Genomic DNA, 25,116 nt, shown 5'->3' on the forward strand with positions numbered 1-25,116 from the left:
GTAGCACATAGCACAGGTGTTCACGGCAAGCACTCATGCTTCGTCTGGATTAGCACTTCATGGCATGACGTGTGGGTAGGGTTGAGGAGTGTGATGTCATTTCCCAAGCCTTGCTTCCCTTAACCTCGCTTTTTTTTTTTCTGTCTTTATTCCTCTTTTCCCTTTTCCATTTTGTACTTCTTTCTTTCCTTATAATGTTGTCATTTTTCTCAAAGGCACTGGAACCATTAGTATACCATACGTGTAGTGACAGGAAAAGCCCTGACTTCATTCTCATCTTTTCTTGCAGATTCGGTATATCTCACAAACACAGGGTTTGCCAGCTGAATATTTATTAAGTGCAGGGACAAAGACAACTAGGTTTTTCAACCGTGACACAGACTCGCCGTATCCTCTGTGGAGGCTGAAGGTAGGAAGAGTGTCCCCTCCATCCCTCGCCAGCGCGCAGCACTCGGGGAAGGAGGGCACTGGGATGGTCAGATCGGTGGGGAGCTGTTGACGGTGACACGTGGATCCTGGGTCTCACTCTGCCAGCATCGTGGGGGAGGGGCAGCTGTCACTGGTACGTGGTGTGGAGGAATTTGAATGTTCAGAAACACAACTGTGCTTGGCCCGCTGCCCCTGCAAAGCGTGAGGGCCCGTCTCTGATGGCTAAATTCCCAGGATTCAATCAGGTAAACCTGGTGACCTGTCCGATTGGTGTGGCGAGTGAAACGACTCACCCCCTGCCCTCAAGGAGCCCCCAGCCCAGAGGAGACCCAAGGGCCAAGTCCTGTCCCGAAGTAACACGTGTCCCGGTGGGAACAGGGTGTGGCCGAGGGACGGGAGGACCACCTGAGCCGGGCTCTAAAAGATCAAGAGGAACTTCAGGCAAAGGAAACAGCCCAGGCAGCGTGGCACCCTGAGGCTGGGGCGGGTTGGGGGGCTGTGGGGGGGTGCTGTGCCCCGGCTAGCAGGTGGTGCCGCGCACCTCACACACCAGTAAACTCAGGGGGTTTCATTCTAACAGAAACATATTTTGCTTTCACTTTGATCTACGCCTAGTAATTAAAATTAATGTATTTTCCTGGGAAGGAGAAAATAATGCCAGCTTTAAGTATGTTTTATGCTCATTTTAGGTGCTGCTTTTCTTGCAAGAGTGGGTGGGTGTTTTTTGGACAGAAACCGCAGCCAAATTCTAACACGATTTAAAGATAGTGTGCGGCCAACAGTTATAAAAGATTTAGTAAAGAGAGTGGGGAGCAAAGCAGGCACTCGAGCTCGTGGTGGGAGGGCGGTGTTTGGTAACTGAGGATGAGTAGCTCAAGGTCAAGTCCAGCAAGAGTCCTGGGGTGGACGAGGGTGAGAACAGGCAGAGGCGAGGTTCACTTCTCTATCTTAGTTAAGAGCTTCTGTCCTCCTTGTCCAGCTGTTCCTGGAATCAAAGCCTAGATCTTAGCAGCTGCAAGAGTGCTGTCCTTGAATGGGATTTTGAGGATTAATTACTTGTGGTCCAGGGATGAGTCCCAAATCCCATGATGATTGGAAACAGCAGCTTCCTAGACCAAGGCCAGTGAGGGAAGGGGGTGTGTGTGCCCCAGCCCCAGGCGGAGGGGCGGCTCAGAACACAGACGCCACAGCCGGCTGCCACTTGCTGGCCGTGAGACCCTGACAAGCTCCTTAAGCTTTCCATTCCTGAAAAAAAGGAAATTGGTGGTAATCATCCTACCTAAGAGCGTTGTGAAGAGTCTTAAATGAGTTCATGTGCTTTAGAGTAGTACCTGGCATAGTGAGAACTGTAAGAGTCTGATACATAATATTAACTTAAAATTTTAAAACTGTGTAGGAAAGGGCTTCTGCCTTCCCACATATGGAATCTGACTTTATCCCTTAAATTCGGGAAGAATGTCGGGTTATCACGGAGATGGTGTATCTTGCTCATCTTGGAATCCTCCAGACCTGACTTAGAGCAGGCCCCTGACAGGTGCTTACGGAAAGGAAGGTAGTAGGATGAGTTAGTGTGGGGTATGAAGAGAGAAAGTAATTTGTGTGCAGGTCACTTTAAGAAGTACCAAAGCCTCCTTTTCTGAAAGGTGGGGAAAAGACCCTCCGTGAGAAGCAGAAGCTTGACGGTTTAATGACCAGGAACTAATTCACATTACCCTTCGGCTTTTGCCTCTCTTGACCAGACACCAGATGACCATGAAGCAGAGACGGGGATTAAGTCAAAAGAAGCAAGAAAGTATATTTTCAACTGTCTAGATGACATGGCCCAGGTAAGCTTTGTGGGTGAGTATGCAATGTCAGCCCTTTAAAAACCAAGCATAACAAGACTTCTGCAGGAGTAGTATAGGATGGTGGCTAGAAATCCACCTTACTCAACTGCCGTGGTTGACCTTGACCTTGAACAATGATATGCCAGCCTTAGTAAGAATACCACTGGGTTCGTGGAACATTTTTAAAACCTCACGGCAGCTCTTTAAAAACGGCTTAAGTTTATTGGTTCCCATTCGTGAAATAGTACCAGCCAATCTTACCGATGTTTTCAAGAGAGGAACCCAAGCCCACTAGAACATCTAAGTTTAATGCCCACGATTCAGTGTTAGTTCTCTAGGGCTGCCGTAGGAAAGTACCACAAATCGGGGGCTAAAGACAACATAGTTCTGGAGGCAGAACCTGAAAATCAAAGTACCAGCAGGGCCACGTTCCCTCCGAAGGCTCCAGGAAGAAACGGCCCCACACCCCTCTCCTAGCTTCTGGCGGCCCCCGGCGGTCCTCAGCGCCCCTGCGTTTCCCCCTCCCGCCCCTACTTCCCTCCTGCGGCCTTCATCCTGTGTTTCCTCCTGTCCCAACGTCCAAATCTCCCTCTTCTTCCTCTTATAAAAATACCAGTCATTAGATTTAAGGCTCACCCTCTTCCAGTCTGACCTCATTTTAACTTGATTACATCTGTAGAGACCCTATTTCCGAGGAAGATCATATTCACAGGCACTGGGGATTAGGACTCAGACATATCTTTTTGGGGGACACAGTTCAACACACTGCACTCGGTCTCGCTCAGCTCACTTGGAGGGACCAAAGTCTCTCACCTTTGTGCCCAGAGAAAATTCTAGAACTTCAGTTATTTTTCGTGTAAAGACTAGTCTAAAACCAGGACGATCCAAAGTGAATTTTTCTTAAAAGCAATGAGAAGTAAAGCTAGAGACCAATAAACACTTAGCACACCTCTTACTGAAGATGAGTGTAACCAAAAATCATGTTGCTGAGTAAAGCATACTTGTCGGTTGATTAGAAGCTTAGATTGTCTATGAAAACCGAAATTGCTTTCCAGAGCCTGTCTCAGAAAACAGAGAAAGCACCACAAAACTAGTCTTTTAAAGGCTATGCTCGTATGGACTTGCTCTGGGACGAGTAATCCTGTGTCCAGCTTTCCTGCTTGTCACGGCCAGAGGAAAGCCCAGCGGACACAGGGACCCAGATGACCCTGGCCCTCACTCAGGAAGCTCCACGACGACTGAGCCACTGCAGACGTAGGAGGAACACACTGAGGCCCCTACGTTTCCCTCCGAAGGTTAAATAAAAAGAAACCTTTTTGCATCTTATTTGGTACTGTTTCGTTGCAGTTTTTGAATCGTGGTAAAATCCACGTAACCTAAAATTTCCCCTTTCACCACTTTTAACTGTACAAGTCAGTAGCATTAAGAACCTTCACACTATTATGGAACCAGCCTCCAGACCCCTTTTCCTCTTGTGGTCATTTTCAATGAGATGTGATGTGAGGAGCATTTCAATTTAACTGATTGAAACAGGGGAGCGTACACCCTGTCACTTATGTGGATTCGCAGGTACCAGCAGTGACCTCTCCCTTCCCCGAGCATGACCTCCCTCAGCTTTCTCTGCAGAGAGAACAGCCACATCCTGTGGGCAATAATGACATGTGACAGTGCTTTCCACGGAGCAGACGCGGCCCTCTGGGAATTGGGAAGGGGTGGGTGAGAGATTGCGATGGAGCTGCGGGGTGGGAAATCGGGGCGGTCAGGGAGAAGCGGGGCCCAGCGGGGTCTTCGTAACCTGTCCCTACTTGCTTCCAGGTGAACATGACAACAGACTTGGAAGGGAGCGACATGTTGGTGGAAAAGGCAGACCGGCGGGAGTTCATTGACCTGTTGAAGAAGATGCTGACCATAGATGCCGATAAGAGGATCACTCCGATCGAAACCCTGAACCACCCCTTTGTCACCATGACACACTTACTCGACTTTCCCCACAGCACACAGTAGGTGTCCTGCGCGATGCTCCATACCACGGGTCAGCAAACGTTTCCTTTAAAGCCCCAGATGGTAAATATTTTAGGCCTCGTGGCCATATGGTCTCTGTTGCGATCACTCAGCCCTGTCGTTACAGGTGAGAGCAGACGCGGACAATACTTAAACAAATGAGCGATGTTGTTTTTTCAATAAAACATGATTTATACAAACGGGTGGCGGCCAGGTTGGGGCCCTGGGCCACAGTTTGCTTTTCACCAATAAAGGAGGGAACGATGGAGCCTAGGAAAGTTCAAGGCTGAGGGGACTAGACTCTGGGTGTCTGTGCTTAAATGCGCAGAATGGCAGGGCCCATGAAGCACAGCCACTCTGTGCCAAAGGTCACTTCCAGAACCACTCCAGAGAGGACTCAGTCTAGATTGGGTGTGGATTTGTTTGTTCATTCATTTATTCAGCATGCTGTGTGCTGTGCCACATACTGGGGGGGAGAGACAGAGGTACAAAACTAGTGATACCCAAATTGCCAGGCTGTTATCGGGGAGTGTATAGGTGCGCCGAGAGCGTGTAACGAGGGAGCCTTGCTTGGGGCGGGCCAGGGAAGACCCTGAGGGCGTGACTGCTGAGGATGAGTGAGAGGTGACCGGTGGAAATGCCACCGAGAGCAGAAAGGGCACTACCCGGGCGGAGGCTCCACACGAGAGAGCTGGGGACAGTAGGACGAGCCAGGGGTGTGTCGTCCACATTCAGGATTTTGGTCTTGATCCTACGAGAGATGGGGAGCCACTGAAGGACTTGTAAGCAGGGGACTGGCCGGTTAGAGCTGTGTTTTACAGCTCAGGTCAGGGACCCGGGAAGAAGTGCCCATCACGTCCCGCAACTTGGGAGCTGTTGGTGACTTGTCAGGGCTGTTGCCGTTTGCGGCAGAAGCGGAAACCAGCTTAGCGGGTTGAAAGACTGAGGGAGAGGTGGAGAAATAGCTAGGACCCTATCAAGAAGGGAGGCTGCGAAGGGGGAGGGAAGAGATAGAGGAGTGACTGGGGAGAGCCCAAGGCGGGCTTTCTTTTAATATGGAAGAGACTCGAGCCATTTAGAATGCTGATGGGAGTGTCTGGTATCACGTGAGAGAGAAAAGATAAAGGATGCTCAGAAGAGACAGTCTCCTGGGACCGGGAGGGGCTGGGATTCGGAACACAGGTAGAGGAACTTGTCAGGAGGCGGGGCGCACGGACAGCTTCTGGCTTGTTGAGAGCAAGGTGCTTGGCGGTTTAAGGGCAGAAGAGTTTAGAGACTTGGAGCAGAAGGTGGCAGAGCAGACTGAACAGAGAAATGCAGTGGAATTGTTGAGCATGGAGGTTGGACATGAGCAGTGTGGGTGTAGCTGGACCCCCCAGGTGAGGGCCTGGAGTGACAGACAGTTGGGTTCATCCAGGCTGGAGTTTTGCCAGGCTGCCAAGTGAAAAAGACAGGTTGACAGACTTAGGGTGTCAGCAATAGCACAGTCGTAATCCAAACTGATGGGCCGATGGGGGCTTAGCGGAAAGGGAGAGGGATGAAGATGGTCTGATCAGCTCAGAGACTGGTCCTTTCATAACAGTCGAATGGGCCACATGGGTGAACATGGGGCCGGGGATGGGGCACTTGAATTCGCGGCGTGGGGAAGTGGAGCGGTTTCAGGTTTGCCAGTCCAGAGCATGGGTGGTCAGGACTGACAGCAGGTCGCCGGAGACGAGAAGCAACAGAGAAGCCAGGGTGTCTGGCAGGTACCCAGCGTGCCCTCTGAGGCCTCCCTAGGTGGCAGGGAATGGGTTCGAGTAGAGGACTGAGCCCGTGGCACAGGCCCCGGAGAAGGAGGGGGAGAGAAAAGCCAAGCGAGGCAAGAGAATGGGAGGGAGGATTAGTTTGCGGAGCCTGCAGTAGCAAAGTACCACGGAGCGGCCGTGTGGCTTAAACAGAAATTAATTTTTATATAATTCTGGAAGTTTAAGATCAAGGTGTTGAGCAGAGTGGGTTTCTTCAAAGGCCTCTCTCCTCGGCTTACAGGTGGCCACCCCTCCATGTCCTCAAGTGGTCCTCCTATACATGTCTGTGTCCTGTTTTCCTCCCCATCGTGAGGAGCTGGCTTAGGGCCCACCCGAATGACCTCATATTACCTCTTTAAAGATCCCAGCTCCAGATTCAATCCCATTCTGAAGTACTGGGGGTTAGAACTTTAACGCATGAATTTGCAGGGCACAGTTCAGCCCGTGACAGAGGCTAACAAGGGCTATCACTTCAGCCTGTCAACTCCGTACTTGGGGTTTAAAAGTCACATCCCTGGATGTCTGCCGGGAGAAGCAGCGTCCCCCAAGAGAGCACCAGACTTTAGTTAAGGTCAGGAGGGAGAGGGAATATGTAAGGAGAGGCTGGAGACAAGAGGCATTTGCAGAGTAGGGTTGGCCCTACCGTGGCCAGCCTCCGACTGGGCCGAGTCTCAAGGCGGGACTTGGCCTTAACCAGCCTACAAGAAATGAGTGGGTGGCGCCCAGCAGAGATGGCACATCCTCTAATTTCAGTTCCGTTCCTTATCACATTACAACAACCAGCCAGTGAGTCTCTCATTTAGAACCATATTTGAAACAACCAAACTCCGGTACGAAGAAGGAACTTGGACCTGCCCCTTGCAGACTGTCATTAAGTGATTTGTCCTGTTTCCGGGGCTGGTAGGGGCGAGTCAAGGGGAAGTCAGTCTGGGCTTCCGGAAAGGGGCTTCTGGATACGGCTCCCAGAAGATCGGTCTTTTATATTCAGAGGTGAAGTAGGATGATTGAGAAACAGCTGTGGGTAGGAGATGGAGGGGGTGCTCCCCAGAGGGCCCCCATTAGCTGTCTGCACTAAGTCAGTGAGACAGTCACCCACAGAAAGTCGGAGCCATGGTCGAATGAGCTCAGGGTTCCGTCCACCACTGGGTCCTCTGAGGAGGCAGCCATGAAATGCTTCACATACTTGGGGAAGACCGAGCATGGAAACGGTGAGCATCAGCTCCAAATTCAGAACTTGGTGTGGGTCCCAAGAGGACCACTGACCGTTTATAATTCATAAAATGGGCCTCAGAAGGAAAGACGGGTCTTTGTGCGCACCTAGACTTACCTGAGAGCGGGCCTCATCCCTAAGGGTCTAGGACTCCCTGAGGCCACGAGAAGAAAGCTACAGGCCCAGCCTGCCGCAGGCCTCCACCTGGGTGAGGCCACAGCTGCCCCAGCTTCTGAGTTGATAGGTGAGAGACAGACACCCCACCCATTCCTCCGTGCCAGGATTCTCGTGCACAGATTCCTTAAAAAACATTCTCATAGAACTAACCCAAAGTGAAAGTATTTGCCTCTTCCTGAAACTCAAAACTCCGGGCATTTCAGAAAATTCTGAGTCTAAAAGTTTGGGGTTGTATTGTCACAAAACCATTGAATGCTTTAAATACATGCCAAAAAAGAATACAAAATCCATTGTTTTATTCCTTCAGCCCACTTGTGAAAGCACTTAGTGTGCTAGGTACTAAGTAGGGGCGCGAAACACGTCAGCTTTGCCGGTGTTACCAGTTTTTTTAGCTAGTGATTACCGTAGAGTACGTTTCCTTTCTCTCCAGGGCCAACAGTCAGTAAATGTTTATTTCATGGGATGATGTGGCCAGTGTAAGTAGTCATTGGCTCAGAAAGAAAGGATTCTCAGAGCAGGTTGGAACATCTTTCATTGAAAGGATGTTTGGGGACAGCCCACAAGCACTTGCTTGGCCCAAAATATAGCTTACCTGTGGTCTGCAGAAATAGTATACGTTTCTAATCTTAAAGTATTAGAAAAATTATTTATATTCGGTTATTACATTTATAATTAAAATAAGTATTTGAAATTGCACTTTAAGTGCTGTTTTATTATCTTGCATATTAGCATTTTTAATTAGAAGAAGCCACAGAAATGAATGAGAAACCATGTATAAATTCCCAAGGACACTTCGTAGTGGGTTTTTAAGAGCCTGAGTGGCTGAGGCCACTCGTGGCTGTCCTTTCCTTTGACCCTGGTGTCAGCAACACCTTACACTTCACTTTCATAATTTGGGTTTTGTTTTGATTCACAAATGCAATGGAGGAAGAAAGAGAGGAAGAGAATTGTATTTCATGTAACTGGGCAAGAATTAGAAAGTAAAAAGGAAGGATGAAGAAAGTTCAAGAGGATGTATAGGTATATGTGAAGATCGCCAGTAATTAGCCCTTGACCTTGGCAAAGTACCGATCCTCTCTAAGTTTCATCCTCGCCCATGAAGTAGGGGCAGCAATCGTCTCTCCCTCTCGTAGTTGTAAGACTGAGTGAGAGAGTCTTGCGCACAATTACCACAGCTCTCGATCTTAGCCACTGTTATTAAGTCTTAATATTATTATTGTTCTCATCGCCTGCACAGTTCCTATGGGAAGAGTGGCAATGATACCGAGTTGGCTGGTTCCTCGGCTGTCCCCTAGATGGCGCCAGTGCCCCAGAGTAGCTGGGGAGAGTCAGCGCAGGGAGCTGCCTGTGGGGTGGGTGGAGGCAGGTCAAAAGCTGTTTAATGTCCCCAGTCAGAGAACTTACACGTTTGTTTATGGGCCACAAACTGCACCGAAAGCTGAGAATGAGCTGGGACGTGGGAGGCAGATGAGCGATATGAGGAAGATGCAGAGAGGCATCAGTCCGGGTGTGCTGCGGAGACCTTTCCCCGTCCAGGGTGGGGAGGAGGCGAGTGAGAAACTCGTCTAAATACCTCTTGCAGACGCAGACGGTACATGGGAAATCCGGGAAACTTAGACCTAGCGCTGTTTTCCTCGTTCCCTTACTTCCTAGATTAACCGTTCTCCCCTTTTCTCTCTCCGTTTTCTCCCCGTTTTCCCACGTTTCCTTCTTCCCTTTCCCTCACACCACTGTCTCTGCCTTCTGCACGGACAGCGTCAAATCATGTTTCCAGAACATGGAGATCTGCAAGCGCCGGGTGAATATGTATGACACCGTGAACCAGAGCAAAACCCCTTTCATCACGCACGTGGCCCCCAGCACGTCCACCAACCTGACCATGACCTTCAACAACCAGCTGAACACTGTCCACAACCAGGTAAGTGGGCAGCAGGGGAGGAGGCGGGCGGGGCTGACAGCACCAGGAATTGTATTTTCCCACCAAAGCCAGTCAGGAGACAAAATTCCTCCAACATCGTATCCCAGAGACAAAATTCCTCTGCTGTCATATTCGACTTGGTAAGAAGGCGTTTGCTTCCAAGGTCGTTTCCTTCGGGAGCCCCGGGCACTCTGTGTCACCTGCTGGCCCCATCGAAAGGTCCCAGAAAGGACTCACTAAGGTTTCTGAGGTGATACCTCTTCTGCTTCCCTCTGTCCCGGTGTGTGGTAAGGTGGAGGAGATGCTGTGATCCTCGGATGTCCGGTATCTGCCTGGTAAGGAATTCTAGAACCAGGACAGCAGCAGTCACCCGGTTCCGACCCCTCCCCCTCGTCCCCACACTGCCAGGTCCACAGGACCTCCTTTCAAGACAGATGAAACCTGTCCTTTCTCCAAGTCATGAGGAAGATCCATTCATCAGTCTGGCACCAGAATCCCAGCATCTGGAACTGAAAGGGACCCAGAATCTAAGGTTTTCTCCCCACGAATTTCCAACTTTTTGCAGGAAATGAGCAGAATCCAGCACTAGCATGCTGCTTGAAATACAGATGGCATCCAAGAATTCCTGAGTGCATAATCTCCAGGTCCTGGCTCAGGTGGTCTGTGCCATCGCAGAGACTTCCACTCCCATCTCCCCGTCTTACTGGTTCCCCCAAAGACATGTGCCTAGATTTACTCAGTCTTACTATCAGTCTGCAGTGACAACACTCCTGTGTGTGTATGCACACACACGCACACGCATGCACGCACGCACACACGCACCTCCGAGTATGTGTGTTCTGATCCTGAAGTAAGAATGAATACTTCCACCTGGCCATGTGCTCTTCTCGACGAGTCCCCTGCTGTCACTGAAGAGTCATTGACCCTGTTTTCCTGGGCCACTGCCGGAGCACCCTGGGTTGCGAAGGTCTTTACTCTCCAGCCTGTCCTCTCCCTCTGCCTGCATTCGAGGAGAGGCCACCGGGAATCTGCCACCCCTGAGGGCCACTGGTGGCATTAAAGTTCTGCGGCAGGAGGGGGGGGGGCGGGCTCACGACCTGTAAGGCCGGGAGTCCAGAGAAACAGTCGTCCCCCCAGCACCTGGCCCAGCCCCCCCAGAGAAGGCATCCACAGCCAGACGGGTGAGCTCCTTGACAAAACCTCGCCGTGGCTCTTCCTCACCAGAGCCCATCGCAATGAGGAGACAGATCTGGCCGGTGCCAAGAGCATGGAGAGCAGAGGGAGATCCGTGTACAAGCGGGGTCGGCCGAACCGTGAGAAGGGACCCAGACCAACGTACAGTGTCCATCAGGCGGCAGTCGGGGATTTTTGAGCAGGGTGGTGACATGCATGGAGTAGTCTTCTGGAAAGAATGTTCTAGTCTCAAGAAGAATTGGAAGAGAAAAAGTGGAGGGTAGAACATCACCAGTCAGAGCCGCACAGGGGACCAGGCACAAGGGACCAGGCACAGGGGACCAGGCCCCCCCGAGGAAGTAGCGATTGAAGAGCTGTTGGAGTCCAGGGACACTGCGAAGGGAGAGGCAGCAGGACCAGTGACTGACCAGAAGGCGGGAGAGCAGAGGATGTTGGTGGCCCTAAGAGGGGAGCGCAGAGGCACCAAGACCCGAGGAGAGCCTGGACCTCGCTCTGTGGAGTCGGAGCAGAGAGTGGGAAGTGTGTACGTGGCCCCCCGGGCAGCAGGGGCCGCAGAGAGAACGGAGTAGAGCAAGGCGCTCCATCAGTAACGGAACACATGCTGGGCCACACGTGTTGCACACGCGTTCCCAGTCACACCACCTGGGGCTGCCTGCGCTGCTGCCACAGACACACACTTAGCGTTACAGTATGTGTCTTAATGCAGACATGTACTCCCGTCACTTAGGGACTGACTACCTGCAAACGAATGAATTTGCTTTGCACTGAAATGCAGCGTAAAATCTAAGTATAAAAAGTGTAAAGTGAGACTTTATCCTTTTTATTGAATTTGATATGCATAAATGTCCTTCTTGTAATTCTATTTTTCTGTGATGTCCATGATGCTCTTTCTTCCTTTTTCTTTGGTTCTTGTAATCGCTAGTGGCCAAACCGCTTGTACGGTGTTGAATGTGAAGCCATAGGTGACCTCCACCCACAGTGCCAAAGGGTCAGTGTGAAGGAGGCTAAGATGGGGTGAAATTGGACAGGTCCCGATTTGTTTATTTTATTTATTTATTTATTATTTTTAAATTAGAGTTGACATTCAGCATTATTTTTGTTAGTTTCGGGTGTATAGCATAGTAGTTAGACATTTATATAATTTCCAGAGCGACCCCCCTGAGTAGTCTAATACCCACCCGGCGCTCTACAGTTGTTACAGAATTCTCGACCCTATTTCCCATGCTGTGCTTCACATTCCCTTAATTATTTCGTAACAACAATCCCAGTTTAGAAGTTATTTTCCTTGCACTGCCTTGCTTCATAAGGAAGTTCAGTCTCAAATGATGTCTGTTTCTGAAAGAGAAAGGAGGAGGGACATTTCGCTATGTGTCTCCCCATGTCCATTTCTGTTCTCGACCCACTAGCATCTTTCTCTCTGCCTTTCAACCTTAGTAGCTGAACACCAAACTCAAAGCAGAAACCCCCGTCTCGGCCTGCCCCTCTGCCTGTTTCTATAGCATATTTCTTTCCAGTAACTGATGTGTAGCTGGCTAAGGATATCCATAAACAGTGCTGCCCTCACACCCCAGCCCTCCTCTAGGTACGTGTGCTTCCGTGCCACACTCTGGGTACCTGGAACCTCGGGCCTGCAGGGGCCTCCATCTGATTCAGCCTCCCAAGTATGGACCACACCACCAGGTCCACGCATGTGCACCCAAAGCCCTTTAACTTGTAGCACGGAGCTGGGGCATGAAAGAAGGCAGGCAGGCGTCAGCTCTCCCTCATCACCGTGTTCCAGTGGCAGAAGCCAAGGAATCCAGGAATCCTAAACTCAGACCTGGCCTTCCAGATGAAGGTGTATTTGTCAAAGTGGACAAGCAGAACGCGAATCGTTTCCAGCCTCGTTTTTAACTTTGCAGTATTTAGACACACGGTATCAGGCATCCGTTTGCACTCGCATCCAGGCCCCACAAAGGTCGGAACAGGCCTGCATGTAAGCACCGGAGGTGATTCTGTGTCTCACGTGGCTGCAGGTCCCTCCGTTTCCTTGAGACTTTTCAACTGTATTTCCGCTCCCCTCTGTTTTTGCTTCTTTGCTCTTGGTTTTCGTTCATTTGCTTTCTTTTGAGTTCATTTATTTGATTTAGATTTGTGTCTCCCAACATGCCACCGCCCTCATTTTTTATTTTTGTTTATTTTTGTTTAATCCCCATCATTCCTTTAGGCTCCCACCTCCACCAGTGCCACTATTTCCTTAGCCAATCCCGAAGTCTCCATACTAAACTACCAATCTGCACTCTACCAGCCCTCAGCGGCATCCATGGCTGCAGTGGCCCAGCGGAGCATGCCCTTGCAGACGGGAACAGCCCAGATTTGTGCCCGGCCTGACCCCTTCCAGCAAGCTCTCATCGTGTGTCCACCTGGCTTCCAAGGTAAGAATGAGCAGACCCAGCCTCTCACCTGCTTCTGACTGGACCAGCCGCAAGGTACAGGCACCCACAGGGTTGTCATAGCAACTTCCCTGGGGTGGGGCCCTCTCCGTTTCTTTCAGTGAGAGCACCAGGCATCAGTGAACTTGAGGCCCCTATCCTACTGTGGCCAGCCTAGAAACACTGGGAATTGGTTTTTCTCACCACTTGCCAGTGATCTTTCTCCCTGGCCCACTGTCTGTAAATAAGCAGGTTGTTTGTGCTCCCACTGTTATGCTGATATCAGCTCTGGGGGCTTCTCATGAGAAACACCCCTGAGTGGCTTACTTACAGCAAACTGCCAACCCCTGACAGCCAGCGTGGTCTCAGTTCCCACGAATGACATAAATCTGAAAAGTCCCTCCCAGGCCACCCCCAAATGATTCTTCGGCCATGTACCCCAATACTCTTCTGAAAATGCTAAAAGTAGAGTTGACTGTGTACTTGGTTACAGTTTACACAGAAAGCTCAAGAATTCGTTTTTGCAAACCCCACGGGATTAGCATGTGTGTGATCGCCCAGTTTCAGAGTCAGAGCAATTTCAAACAGGCTCCTAGGTTCTCGCCCAGCGCCCCTGGCTTTGCCCTGCGTGGATATATCTTCATGTCAGGAGCAGCTGTTTTCCTGTTGTCATTTGTCAGCATAACTGTTCCACTTGCGGTTTTACAGATTCCTTAAATTGACTTTCTAGTCTTTGAACACATTCAAGGTGGTTTTTTGTGGGTTTTTTTTGTTTTTTGTTTTTTGTTTTTTGTTTTTTTTTAATGTTAGAAACTAAAGGGGAGACTTCCAAAGGACCAGACACTACCTGGCGGGGACGGGTGTGAAGGGGACCCGAGAGCTGACACAGCTAGCTAGGAAGGCCCCCTTCTTCCAGCTGGTTCTGGCCACTTAGCTGACCCCTCTCTCCCTTGCCCCCGCCTGGAGTAGGATTGCAGGCCTCTCCCTCTAAGCACGCTGGGTATTCTGTGCGAATGGAAAATGCTGTTCCCATCGTCACTCAAGCCCCAGGAGCTCAGCCTCTTCAGATCCAACCAGGTCTGCTTGCCCAGGTAATTCTTTATTATTCCTGTGTGGCCATTATCACATTATTGTTCACGAAGAGATGTGTCTCCACTGGTTCTTGCCCTGGCGGTGAGTCAGGTGCTTCGAGTCACTGGAATTTCTCAGTAACATCCTGGATGCCCCCACGTGAATCACCTTCCTAAGTGTCTAGCCTACTGTCCCAAGAAGAAATTTAGACACCAGGGAAATTACTACTATTATTATATCTTTGTGATGCAAATTAATGTGGGAGACCTAGGTTTTGATCCTAACTCTGCTAATAATTCTGTGTGACCTAAGGCAAGTGTGTTAACATTCTTTTGCCTTATATTTCTTCCTCATAAAATAGAAATTACTGTTTCAGAGCCACAGACACCCGGGAGATGCTCTCCTTATTTTATAGTTGAAAAACCAGGATCACAGGAGCTGTGAGGTAGAACCTTCCTGATCTGTTCACATAGGTACTCCGATGGTAGAATGAGATCACAGAGGTGAAAATGGTTGAAAATTTGTAGTGTTATGGAAATTTAAGTAACATATTGATGCAACACTAATAGCAATGACACTTGAACCTTAACAACAGATACACTGTTGTGATGCCAGGCACTTTATAAGTTATTATTTAAATCCCCAGAAACACAGTAAGGCATTTGTGTCCTTTTGACAAATAAGGAAAGCGAGGCACAATCACTGGCTTAAAGTCACACGGCAATTAGGTGACAGAACCAGGACACAAACCCAAGAAGTCTGCTGCCAGCATCTGTATTTTAGACACCATGCTGTCCTTCCATGTAGTCATTTCTGTTGCCGGTGCCAAGGACAGCACCTCGACCTAACTGTTATGAGTTTAGAAGCACCTTTATTTCTAAAGAAGGTAAGTTCCCAAAGGCTTTTCTCAACCTGTTTCCAAAGACATTTTATTCATGGTGCCTTTTGTTGAGTAGAAGTTTCGGTTTTAATTTTAATGTAGTCACATAGCACAGGTCTGCTTGGGGCTTTCCATTCTAGTCCATTGGCCTCACATCCTCTCGTCTTCGCTGTTGTAACTTGACCGTATGTCTTGGTATCTGATAGGGAAAGCCCTGCTCCCATATCATTCTTCAGGTTTTCCCTGTCTGTTCTTGTCCCTTCACTTTTCCCTGTGAATTTAAATACCATTCTTACATAAGAATTTTTGTTCCCCCAAAAATCTAGTTCGTATTTATTGGACTCACCTTAAATTTATATTTACTTTAGAACTGACATCTTAAAAAAAAAAAATTGATATCTTTATAGTATTAAGTCATTTCATCCCTGAATGCAGTGCAACTATATATGTTACCTAGTATTCTTTTCATTAAAGTTTTGTTGGAATAATTCTTAAATATTTTATAGTTTTTAGTTATTAATAATTATATTAACAATTTCTAATTATTTTCTTTGGTTTATAGGAATGTACTGATTTTGGTCTATTGAGTTTGTTATCTTGCAATCCTTCTAAACTCTGTTTAGTTCTGATTGTTTTTGTGAATTCACTTGGCTTTTCAATGTAGACTGTTTATTTGCCAGTGATACAGTTTTGTTTCTTCCTTCCCAATCCCTACGCTTTTTGTTTATTGTTCTGATGTCACTGTGCTGACAGCACCTCCAAAACAGTGTTCAATAACAGTGTCGATATTGGGCATCCTTAACTTGTACCTAACTTTAAAGGAAATTCTTCTAGCTGTTTGCCATTAGATATCTTATTTACTAGAAATATTTGATAGAGACACTCTATTAAGTTTGCCAATTTTTTGGTGAATTAATATTAAATTATATCAAATGTTCTTTCTGCATCTATTGAAGTACTGACATATTTTTGTCCCTTCATCTGTTAATTACAAATTAAGTAGCAAATTACTTACTAGATTTCATAACATTAAACCATCCTAGTATTTCCAAGATAACCTTTATTGGCTCACCTGGTGTTTGATAGGTTTGTATGCTTTCAATACTGGATTGTTTGTAAATACTGTAGTTAGTAATTTTGCATCTGTGTTCGTGAGCAGTGGCATATCATTTCTCTTGTAGAATCCTTATCTGATTTAGGCATCAGCGTTACACCAGCCTCATGAAATATGTTGGATGTTACTACCTCTTCTGTTTTCTGAAACAGCTTGTTTAAGTTTGATAGTAACCATTCTTCATCTCTTTGTTCCACCGTCCAAATCAACACTGCAAGTGACCACTAACACCAGCTTCCGGTGGCACACAGAGATCTGTCTTGCTAAAAGTTTGTAAACAGAGAACCATCTGTATTCAAAGCAGGCCTTCTAACTCCTGCCTCTCACACAGCTCTTCACAGCTTCCTTTCGTCTGCACAGTTTGGTAGTAGGGAGTTCGGAAAAGGCCAAGACAGATTGAGATAAAGAACTACAGCTCACTCCGGGGCAGAGAAGCTTGCTCAGACTTTCTCTGAGTGGCAGAAGTCCAGGCCAGTCTCCCAGCACTCCTCCTCTGAGCCAAAACCTCTAGAATTCACATTCACTTTAAAGGGTACTTTTAGATCCTTTCTTGTGTTTGCACATTTAACCCTAGTAAATCCAGAACCATCTCTGAAAAAAATGATAATTAGCATTTCCTATTAGCTGAATTAGACAGTCCTTGTTCAGGTTGGTAGAAACCAATAGGCTCAGCATTTCTGAATTAGTATCAGTCCTTTAATCATCCGCAGCAGGGAAGACCTTTACCTGGACTCACTTGAAAAGGAGTCTTTGGGTGCTGTAAATCTCCAAGTGGATCTAACCTAAAGCTGTAACTGAGAAAGTGAACAAAAAGTGTATTACAGGATTTTAGTTGCTATGGTATTTATACCAGGGAAGGGTCGGGTGTTCATCGGTAGATTTGTTAAATTGATGGCTGCATGAAATGGAATGCCATGTAGCCATTAAACAGGAGATGGTAGACGAGTGTGTCTTCACGTGCAAGGATTTCTAAGATCTACTTAGTAAAAAACTTCCTGCCCTGTCCAGCATCATGTCGTGTCTTTTGTCTGTGGCTTGCTTTTTCTTTTTCGCTCTGCTTGTCACTTAATCCATGCCAATGTTACCCTGTTATGATGGAGCACTCTCCTAGAAATTTCTTAATGGTTCCTTTCAAAGGACAAAAATAAGCTAACTTATAGACACTAGTATGGTAGCTATTTAAAAAAATGCGATAATTAATCATTTAAACTGATGCTTTCATTTTTCTCTGGGTAAATTTCTAGGTTTCAGGCAGAAGTACTCCAAATACTAGTATCTACTTTAAATATATCAAAAACTTAGCATCATTCTTTTTATCTAAATGTTCAAACCTTTTTAAGTATTTTATATGTGAAAGGTTAGAGGCAGAGTCGTTTGAATCCATTCCTCTTGCTAGTTTTATTTGCTTGGCCCTTTTCCCTCCACCTCCCAGCATGTCCCTCCCGTCTCTCTGGGGCATCCCGAGGATGTGTGCATGGTAGGAGAAGGTGTAATCACACCCTCTTATTTCAGTGACACTAGAATGATCTTTATGGATCTCCTTAACAGTAATGCTCTTTCAATTCTGCTGAAAAGCTGCTGACACCTCTGTCCTTGCAAGCCCCAAGCCAGAGCTGGCCTCTTGACCACCATCAGAAATCGTGAATGAGTTGGTGAAAGTGGAGAGATGGGAAGTAGAGTTCTTGATTGAGACACTATTGAATTTATCTCACCCTTCAAAAGGCAGGATCCACAACCCGCTCTGACCAGCAAGGCTGGAACAGAAACTCAAGGTCCCCCAAGATGTGGCGATGTCTGTTTGCCAGATCCTTGTAGGCTCCGCCCTCCCATGAAGAAGTTGTTCACATTCTTCTAGCCTGAATCAGCTCATCACGGAACCCCACTCAGTGTTTTCCCTAAGGACAAACTGTTGGCTTGAACTTTTTGAACTGACCAAAATACAAAACTTCAGGGCTTCTCACTCAAATCTCCTTTGGTAACATTTTCAGCAGCTAGCCTTAATATCCATTCTCTCTTGCTCGGTACCTGATATTGTTCATGAATAAGACTTTCTCATACTATTTTATGCAGTTACCACCAGTGCCTGATCCCAAATACGGCCGTCAGTGTTGTGTGGCATCTCCATAAGGAGCAGTAGTGTACTGGCCAAGAGCGTGGGCTCTGGGATTCCCGTGTTCACATGCCAGCCCCACCACTTACTGGCTGTATGACTTTAGGGCAGTTTTTTTCTTTTAATTCTTTTTCAAAGTAATACATAATTTTTAAAGTTACCTGCCACCATAAACTTAAAACAGTAGTCTCCCGCTCTATCCCATCCCCAACATACACTCCCCCAAAACAATAATATTTAACTTTTTCATTTGTTATTTAGCTCCATGTTTCTAAATAACATGCGTGAAATGCTTTTTACTGATTTTTCCATTTTAGGTATCAATTGACTTCCTACTGTGGAAGATGAAGACTCAGCTACCTAACCCCCTTCACCCCCCCAACACACGAGCGTGGTCATGTGCTCACTCGCTCCCTCTCCCTTTCACTCACTCTTCTTTCCTCCCATGTAATTTTTTTACTCAACCACTTTGCATTATTCACATAATTATTTTCATCAATATTGTATAATATTCTTCTCAGTGAGCCTCATTATATACTGATTATACTTCCTTTCCTGTACAACTCGCTTTTCCTGGAGATATTGGTTGTCTCATTTTTTCCTTAGGTTAGTTCCCTCATATCTATTATTATTCAGCCCCAAACTCTTCGAGAGCTATAAACAGTGTTTGATGTGTTGATGTGTTTGAGCATATTAAAAAGTTCAGTGTCTGTGATTTTTTTTCTCTCTTTCTGAACATGTTGTGTTTGATATCTTTCTAAAAGCTTTTAAGACTCTTTTTCCATGGTGGTCTGAAATATCATGATAATGTTTTCTTGGGGGTCTTTTTTCATACATTGTCCTGCACGCCCCATTTACCTTTTTATCTGGGATTTTTTATTTTTTTCTTTGTTAATTTCTTCCCCTCCATTGTCTCTGTTCCTTCTTTGTAGAATTCTTATCAATTGGGTATTTGTACTTCTGAATGGATCTTCTGATTTTCATTCTTTTTCCTATTTTCTCATATATATTCTATCTGTGCTATTGAGAGATTTTCTCCGTTTTTTTCTAAACCTTCTATAGAATTGTTCATGTCCATTGTCATAGTTCTCATTTTCAAGAGTTCTTTCTTGTTCTCTGAATATAGATATGGCTATGTAGATATATTCCTATATATGATCTTGTTTCTTGGAGATGTATAAAAAATGCACGCCCCATTTACCTTTTTATCTGGGATTTTTTATATATAAAATTATATATATATAATTTTAAGTCTGTGATGATATCAATTCTAGATATTTGGAAATTTTCTTCGGTTTTTATTTCCTCTGAGTTCCTTTTTTTGCTTTTGTCTCTTTCATGTTAGAAGTTTCCTTTAATAGTGGTGATCCTTGGCTAATCATTCATATTTAAGACTGAAGCACTAAAAAACTAATTGGAAAGATTTGGGGGAAAGGGATTGTTCAATGTGGGCTTCTCCACAGATTGATAAAGAGTGAGCCCAGCATTTTCACTGGAAGATCCCCTGATCAGCAAATGTTATCTATAATTTTTCCTCTTGAACTAGTCAATTTCCCTAGAGAGAATTCCCCCAGCCTCCAGCCTCCTGCTTTGGGGTGGAGCCTATATACCAGATGTCTGGGAGCTGACGGGTGAGGGAATCTCATGGTTTAATATGCACACTTGACCTTAGATTCCTTCAGTCTGCTAACTCAGTAATTACCCTTCTGTTTTCCAGTCTCTAAAATTTTGTTATTGTCTCTCCCTTTTTTTTGTTTTCGGTTTTGTTTTGTTTTGTTTTTGTCCTTATGGGCCTATATAATTTTTTTCTTCCTTCACTATCATTTTAGTTGGGTTTAGAAAGAGGCAGCAGTAAATATATATGTTTAATTTACCATATTTCTGAACAAGTTATTTAACCTTCATGTGTTTCAGTTTATTCATCTGAGAAATGGGAGGAAAGAGTAGTCCCTACCTCACAAGATTCATTTTAAGAAAATCCATTTATAGTCTTAGCTCTGTGTTTGGCACACAATATGCACCAAGAAATATTAGCTCTAATCTTATAAAGTATTAAATTATAAAATGTCTGAAGAAGTGTCATCTCAAAGGAGTTAAACATATCAATCAGTGAAAGAGGTAAAAAAGAGCCTTTGACCCCATCTCTTTGATGTAAAATGTTAATATCCATTTTAGGGAGATCAGAGAAAATGATGTCCTTAGTTTGATATCAAGATTTATTATTTAAAAATGACATTAGCCAAAACACATGCTTTTCATGAGATGTGAAATGAGTTTCAAAGTCAATAGCAATCTTATTGCCAATGAAATTGTTATTCGTTTAACATTTTGAGCTTGTAACTATTTTAATCAATTATTTTTCTGCTTACTGTGTTTGAATTCAGTAAACCTGAAATACAGTTAACTATAATTAACTACCTTGGTAGAAGTGCTCCTTTATTTTATCAACAAACATTTATTAAGCACTTACTGTATAATATGTGGTCCCTGAGCTTTCTGCCTATATCAAAACAGATCAATAAGCAAACAGGCACTATCAAAAAGTATAAGAGATCTCACTGAGCCTCATCTTGCAATGTGAGAAGGATGGACCAGGTGGTGAACTGTCCATTCAGATCTAAAACGTGGTCATATTTTTATACCCGTCACTGTTTATTAAGCCTTGATTCAAATTTCCAGAAGTGCTTATTTGTGCATATGAGCCAAAATATGCATATGAAACACGTGCACAGTTTGTGGAACACTACATTATATAAATTACCCAATGTTGGTCATGTCCAGCCTGATGGAAAGAGAGAGAGATATAACTGAGATCCCAAATCTTTAAATTCCTGACCTGCGTTCCTTTATAAGTCCAACTTTGGACAGTTGTGTTCAGTCCAAATCATTTAATGACCAAAGACAAACAGAATCATGATCTGAGGATAGAGAGAGCTTAAAACACAACTCAACACAACACATACACATCTCAGTAAGTCTATTCAAGGAGGAATTGGGAAAGTTCATTTTAGGTTTTTTAGAAAAATCTTAATATTTATGAAGAGTCAAGCTGTGGCTTTCTGTCTTTCATTTTTACTTTGAGAGGTCAAGGAAATTCTCAGTTAAGCTTAAAGTCCTAGCTAAGAATTTTATTTCACACTTGCTTGTTCTCAGATGCAGGCAAGTACCAGGAATTTGGTGATGTCACAATTATGTTAACTTAGAATTCTAAGGATAATACAGTTTGGAACTCTAGATTCTAACTGACAAACAAAAGGTAAGATATTAAATAAAGGCAAAGAGTTACCCTTGTATGGCCCCATTTAGCTACTTCAATCTCTTGCCCATAGTTTTGTGACAGAATGAATCAATAAATGAACATTTGGAAACTTTGAGCATTGTTCATTACAGCACATGTATAAATAAGTCATTCTTCAACACTCACGAATTCCATACAACTCTGCCCATGTACATATTACCTCCTATATAGTCCGTGTATGTTCATTTGATCTCCCCTTAACTTAGTTTTTGAGGCCAGAGACCAGGTCTCCACTTTCACATCCATCACAGGGTCTAGCACAGAATAAGTGCTAGACTCATTCGGATTGATCATGTGATTAACGAACATGGTGACGACAAATGCCCTCCACTCTACAGCAGGCCTGGCCGAGTGGAACCCAGCAGATCCTGCTTCCGCCGGCGTGGCAGCAGCTGACTGGAGTGGCCACCCATACATCAGTGCAGCATGCAACTGTGATTCCTGAGACCATGGCAGGCACCCAGCAACTGGCCGACTGGAGGTAAGCAGAGGGCAAGCGTGTCTGGGCTGGGAGGCAGGGCCACTGCTAACCTGCAGAGCTGCCAGGCTGGCCTGTACCTGAATTCTCGGATTCGTAGAAAGTGCTTTAAATTAAAAGGAATATTGTGTGGACTATGACTACGATGTAAGGAGAGGTAATTTTTAAATATATGTACCAGAAAACAAGAAAATCAGCTTCATTATTTTATGGTCAATTGTCACTTGCAACTCAGAATTCAGTTACGTCATTTAATCACCAGTGTAATTCACTGGACATGGCTCTGGATGATTTTTGATTGTTTCTCAGAATTAAATTCCACTCCTAAAAAACAAAGATTTGTTACCAGTGGAAGAATGCAGAAGAGAGTCCCTGAGGCTCCTCAGCAATTCTCGGAAGTGTTCTCAAGGTGTTTTGAGACACGGGCACACTGGAGTCTTCTCAGCTCCCGGGGCAGGCTTGACAGACAGGGTTTCATTCAAATGGCAGACTCTGACATGTTTGCTGAGTGCGGCTCTTCGGTTAATAATCATATCTTATAGATCAAAGTCCACTTTCCACAGACCCCCGAGGCATCCACTGACAACTACCAGCATGCCACACCCTCTGCATGTTTCCAGAACCTCCCCCAACCGACTAGCTGGCTTCCTTACCCACACATCACTCTGTTGTTTTTATGGCCACTTTCCACTTTTCCTTGTACCTTCCATCCACCCCATCCCAACACCACCACAATGCCTCTCTTCACCAGTGCAGAGCCAAATGGCACACCCCAAGTTGTCCCCAGCTTCCTGAGAGACATTTTGGGCTTCTCTCATTCTTCCCAAACATCAAGGCAGGTCATACCCCTCACTCTCTGAAAGGCTCCATATCAACCATGGGGCCTCCACGCAGTGCCTTTTCTGACCTAAAAGACTATCGTGAATGCAGAGTTCTCAGTAAAACACAGAAGGGTAGAGCAAGAAGCCCCACTTAAGCCTCAACTGCAGCTTCCTCCATTCCTCCATCCAATTTTCTGACTAGCGAAGATCATACATAAGCTCTTTCCCATGCCCCAGTCACTTCTCACGGTCAACACCACCACCCCCACTCAGTCGAAGCACTTTCAAACCAGGTAAAACTGGGTTCAATTCTGGCTCTGCATGACCTGAGCGAGTTATTTTAACCTTTATGAGCCTCAGTTTCTTCTTCGGTAGAGTGGGGATAATAAGGCCTACCTCACAGGATTGTTGGGAGGCTTAAATTAAGATAAAATACAAAGCACTTATCCTGTATTTAACATGTACCATACCTAAATAAATGTTATCTTCCCTTCCCCTATGGGCACCAGTTCATGCTCAGCAAGACCACCTCCCTCTGTAAAAAAAAACCACCATCAAGCGGAAAGCTGTTGGACCAGTTGTTTTTTTTCTCACCCCTTCTTCTCCTAAAAGACCACACAGATGCTGTACTCATTTTTTCCTTTGTCTTTCAACATTTATGGCTCATTTCGTTTCGTCAATGCTCACATACTCATTCATGCATATTTTCTTATTCCTTACCTCTCCTTATCTCTTCCTTGGTTATCGCAGAAAACACTTGGAGCCTACACTATTTCTTTCTCCATTTCATGTGTGGACCAAAGAACATCCATAATATGGCTAATAAACACGAGAGAAGTACCAATGCTAGACCTGTATCAAAGGGAAAAGAGAGCCATGTCTGTAGAAGAAATAGTGATGACAAAATAAAGGATCTATAACATCTGTTTCTAAAGTCTGTGTAAATGTCCAAAAGACTCAAAATCTCTACAAAAGTGTCCCCCTTTCTTTTCGTCCTATTTATCCTTTTCTCCAGCTTGCAAAGATAAATTTTATAATATTTTCAAAATTCAAATAAATTCTTCTATCGTTTTTTTTAATGTATTAAATGGGCCTTTATGGGCAAGTCTCTGAATTAATGACCACTTTTAATATTTCGGTGGGAAAACAAACCTTTGACCTCTATACAACCCAGATCATAAAAACTTTTGAAACATAACCCACATTCAGTACAATGGCTGCCAGTATTTCTATCAACATGTGTGACTATTATTAATTTTGATGTGCTACCAAACTATGCATGTCTAGTCAACCTTCAATTAATCTAATTGTTCATTCAGCAAGCATGTAATTAATTGGTCAGCTGCTAACATGCCTGAGCATTGTGTTAGCCACCTGAGAGAATTCAAAAGAATGTTAACATTTCCTAACACCAAAAACATATGGCCCCTAGTCTTCAGAGTTTGTTTTTCACATAAACTACAGTTTCCTAATTTATAAAATAGTATTGCTAAGATATCCAGCCTACCTCACAAAGTAGAAGAATCCATTGAAGGCCATTTGTAAATTCTATAATAAAATACACAGCACAGTCAGGGGCTTTAAAAGCTGGAGAGAATATGTATCAGCTCTGCCCAGAACTTAAGCCGAGCCTCCATACCTGGCATTCTTCCCACTTGAAAAGTCCTCTTTCTCACTCCCCAACAAACTGTGCTCTTGCCTCTCCTTCAGAACAACTCTTAACTGCACCTGGGAAGCTTACCTGATGAGCTCACCTGGCTAGGCTTATCTCTTCAACAATCTCACGGGCTAACGAGAAAACCAACTTATGAGTTTAATTTGGCTTTTAACTGGGGAGACACCTTTATCTTAAAAAGAAGCCGTGTATTTACAAAATAAAGAGCCTTGTTTTCCCACCTCCCTTTCAGGAACACGCATGCTCACGGCAGCCATTACAATCCCATCATGCAGCAGCCTGCACTCTTGACTGGTCATGTGACCCTTCCAGCCGCCCAGCCCTTAAATGTGGGCGTGGCCCACGTGATGAGGCAGCAGCCAACCAGCACCACCTCCTCCCGGAAGAATAAGCAGCACCAATCCTCTGCGAGGTAGGTGGAGAGCCTCTCCCCGGAGGCGGGACACCTCGGGGCGTCTCTGACAACGTCAAAGAAACCTCTCGGTGTTGGGGAGTACCAGCACATGCTCAATCCCCGGCGTGGGACAGAGAATAGCCGGCGGAACGCAGCGTACCACGCGGATACCACTGTGCCACGTGGATAGAGCTAGGATTTGAAGGAGATGCTCGTTCTCAGGCCTGTGCAAGGTGCCCACCTGCCTCTTGCCTCACCATTCTACTGGCCTTGACAGCATCCTAGTCACAGCGCCCCGTGCCAGGGCCTTGAGCGATTCTGC

General features: G+C 45.6%; 1 protein-coding gene across 1 annotated transcript in view; it reads left to right on the forward strand.

The window, feature by feature from the left end:
• The window catches only part of LOC102881116 (homeodomain-interacting protein kinase 2), a 65,844-nt gene that overhangs the window by 8,176 nt on the left and 32,552 nt on the right, over positions 1-25,116 (forward strand). The window contains exons 2-9 of the mRNA XM_025045848.1: positions 285-409; positions 2,169-2,255; positions 4,071-4,255; positions 9,186-9,348; positions 12,749-12,956; positions 13,923-14,044; positions 21,765-21,907; positions 24,633-24,812. Coding sequence (XP_024901616.1) covers positions 285-409; positions 2,169-2,255; positions 4,071-4,255; positions 9,186-9,348; positions 12,749-12,956; positions 13,923-14,044; positions 21,765-21,907; positions 24,633-24,812 — 1,213 coding nt within the window. The remainder of the gene's footprint in view (positions 1-284; positions 410-2,168; positions 2,256-4,070; positions 4,256-9,185; positions 9,349-12,748; positions 12,957-13,922; positions 14,045-21,764; positions 21,908-24,632; positions 24,813-25,116) is intronic.

Source organism: Pteropus alecto, unplaced genomic scaffold (assembly GCF_000325575.1).
Source record: "Pteropus alecto unplaced genomic scaffold, ASM32557v1 scaffold22, whole genome shotgun sequence".
NCBI classification, from domain to species: domain Eukaryota; kingdom Metazoa; phylum Chordata; class Mammalia; order Chiroptera; family Pteropodidae; genus Pteropus; species Pteropus alecto.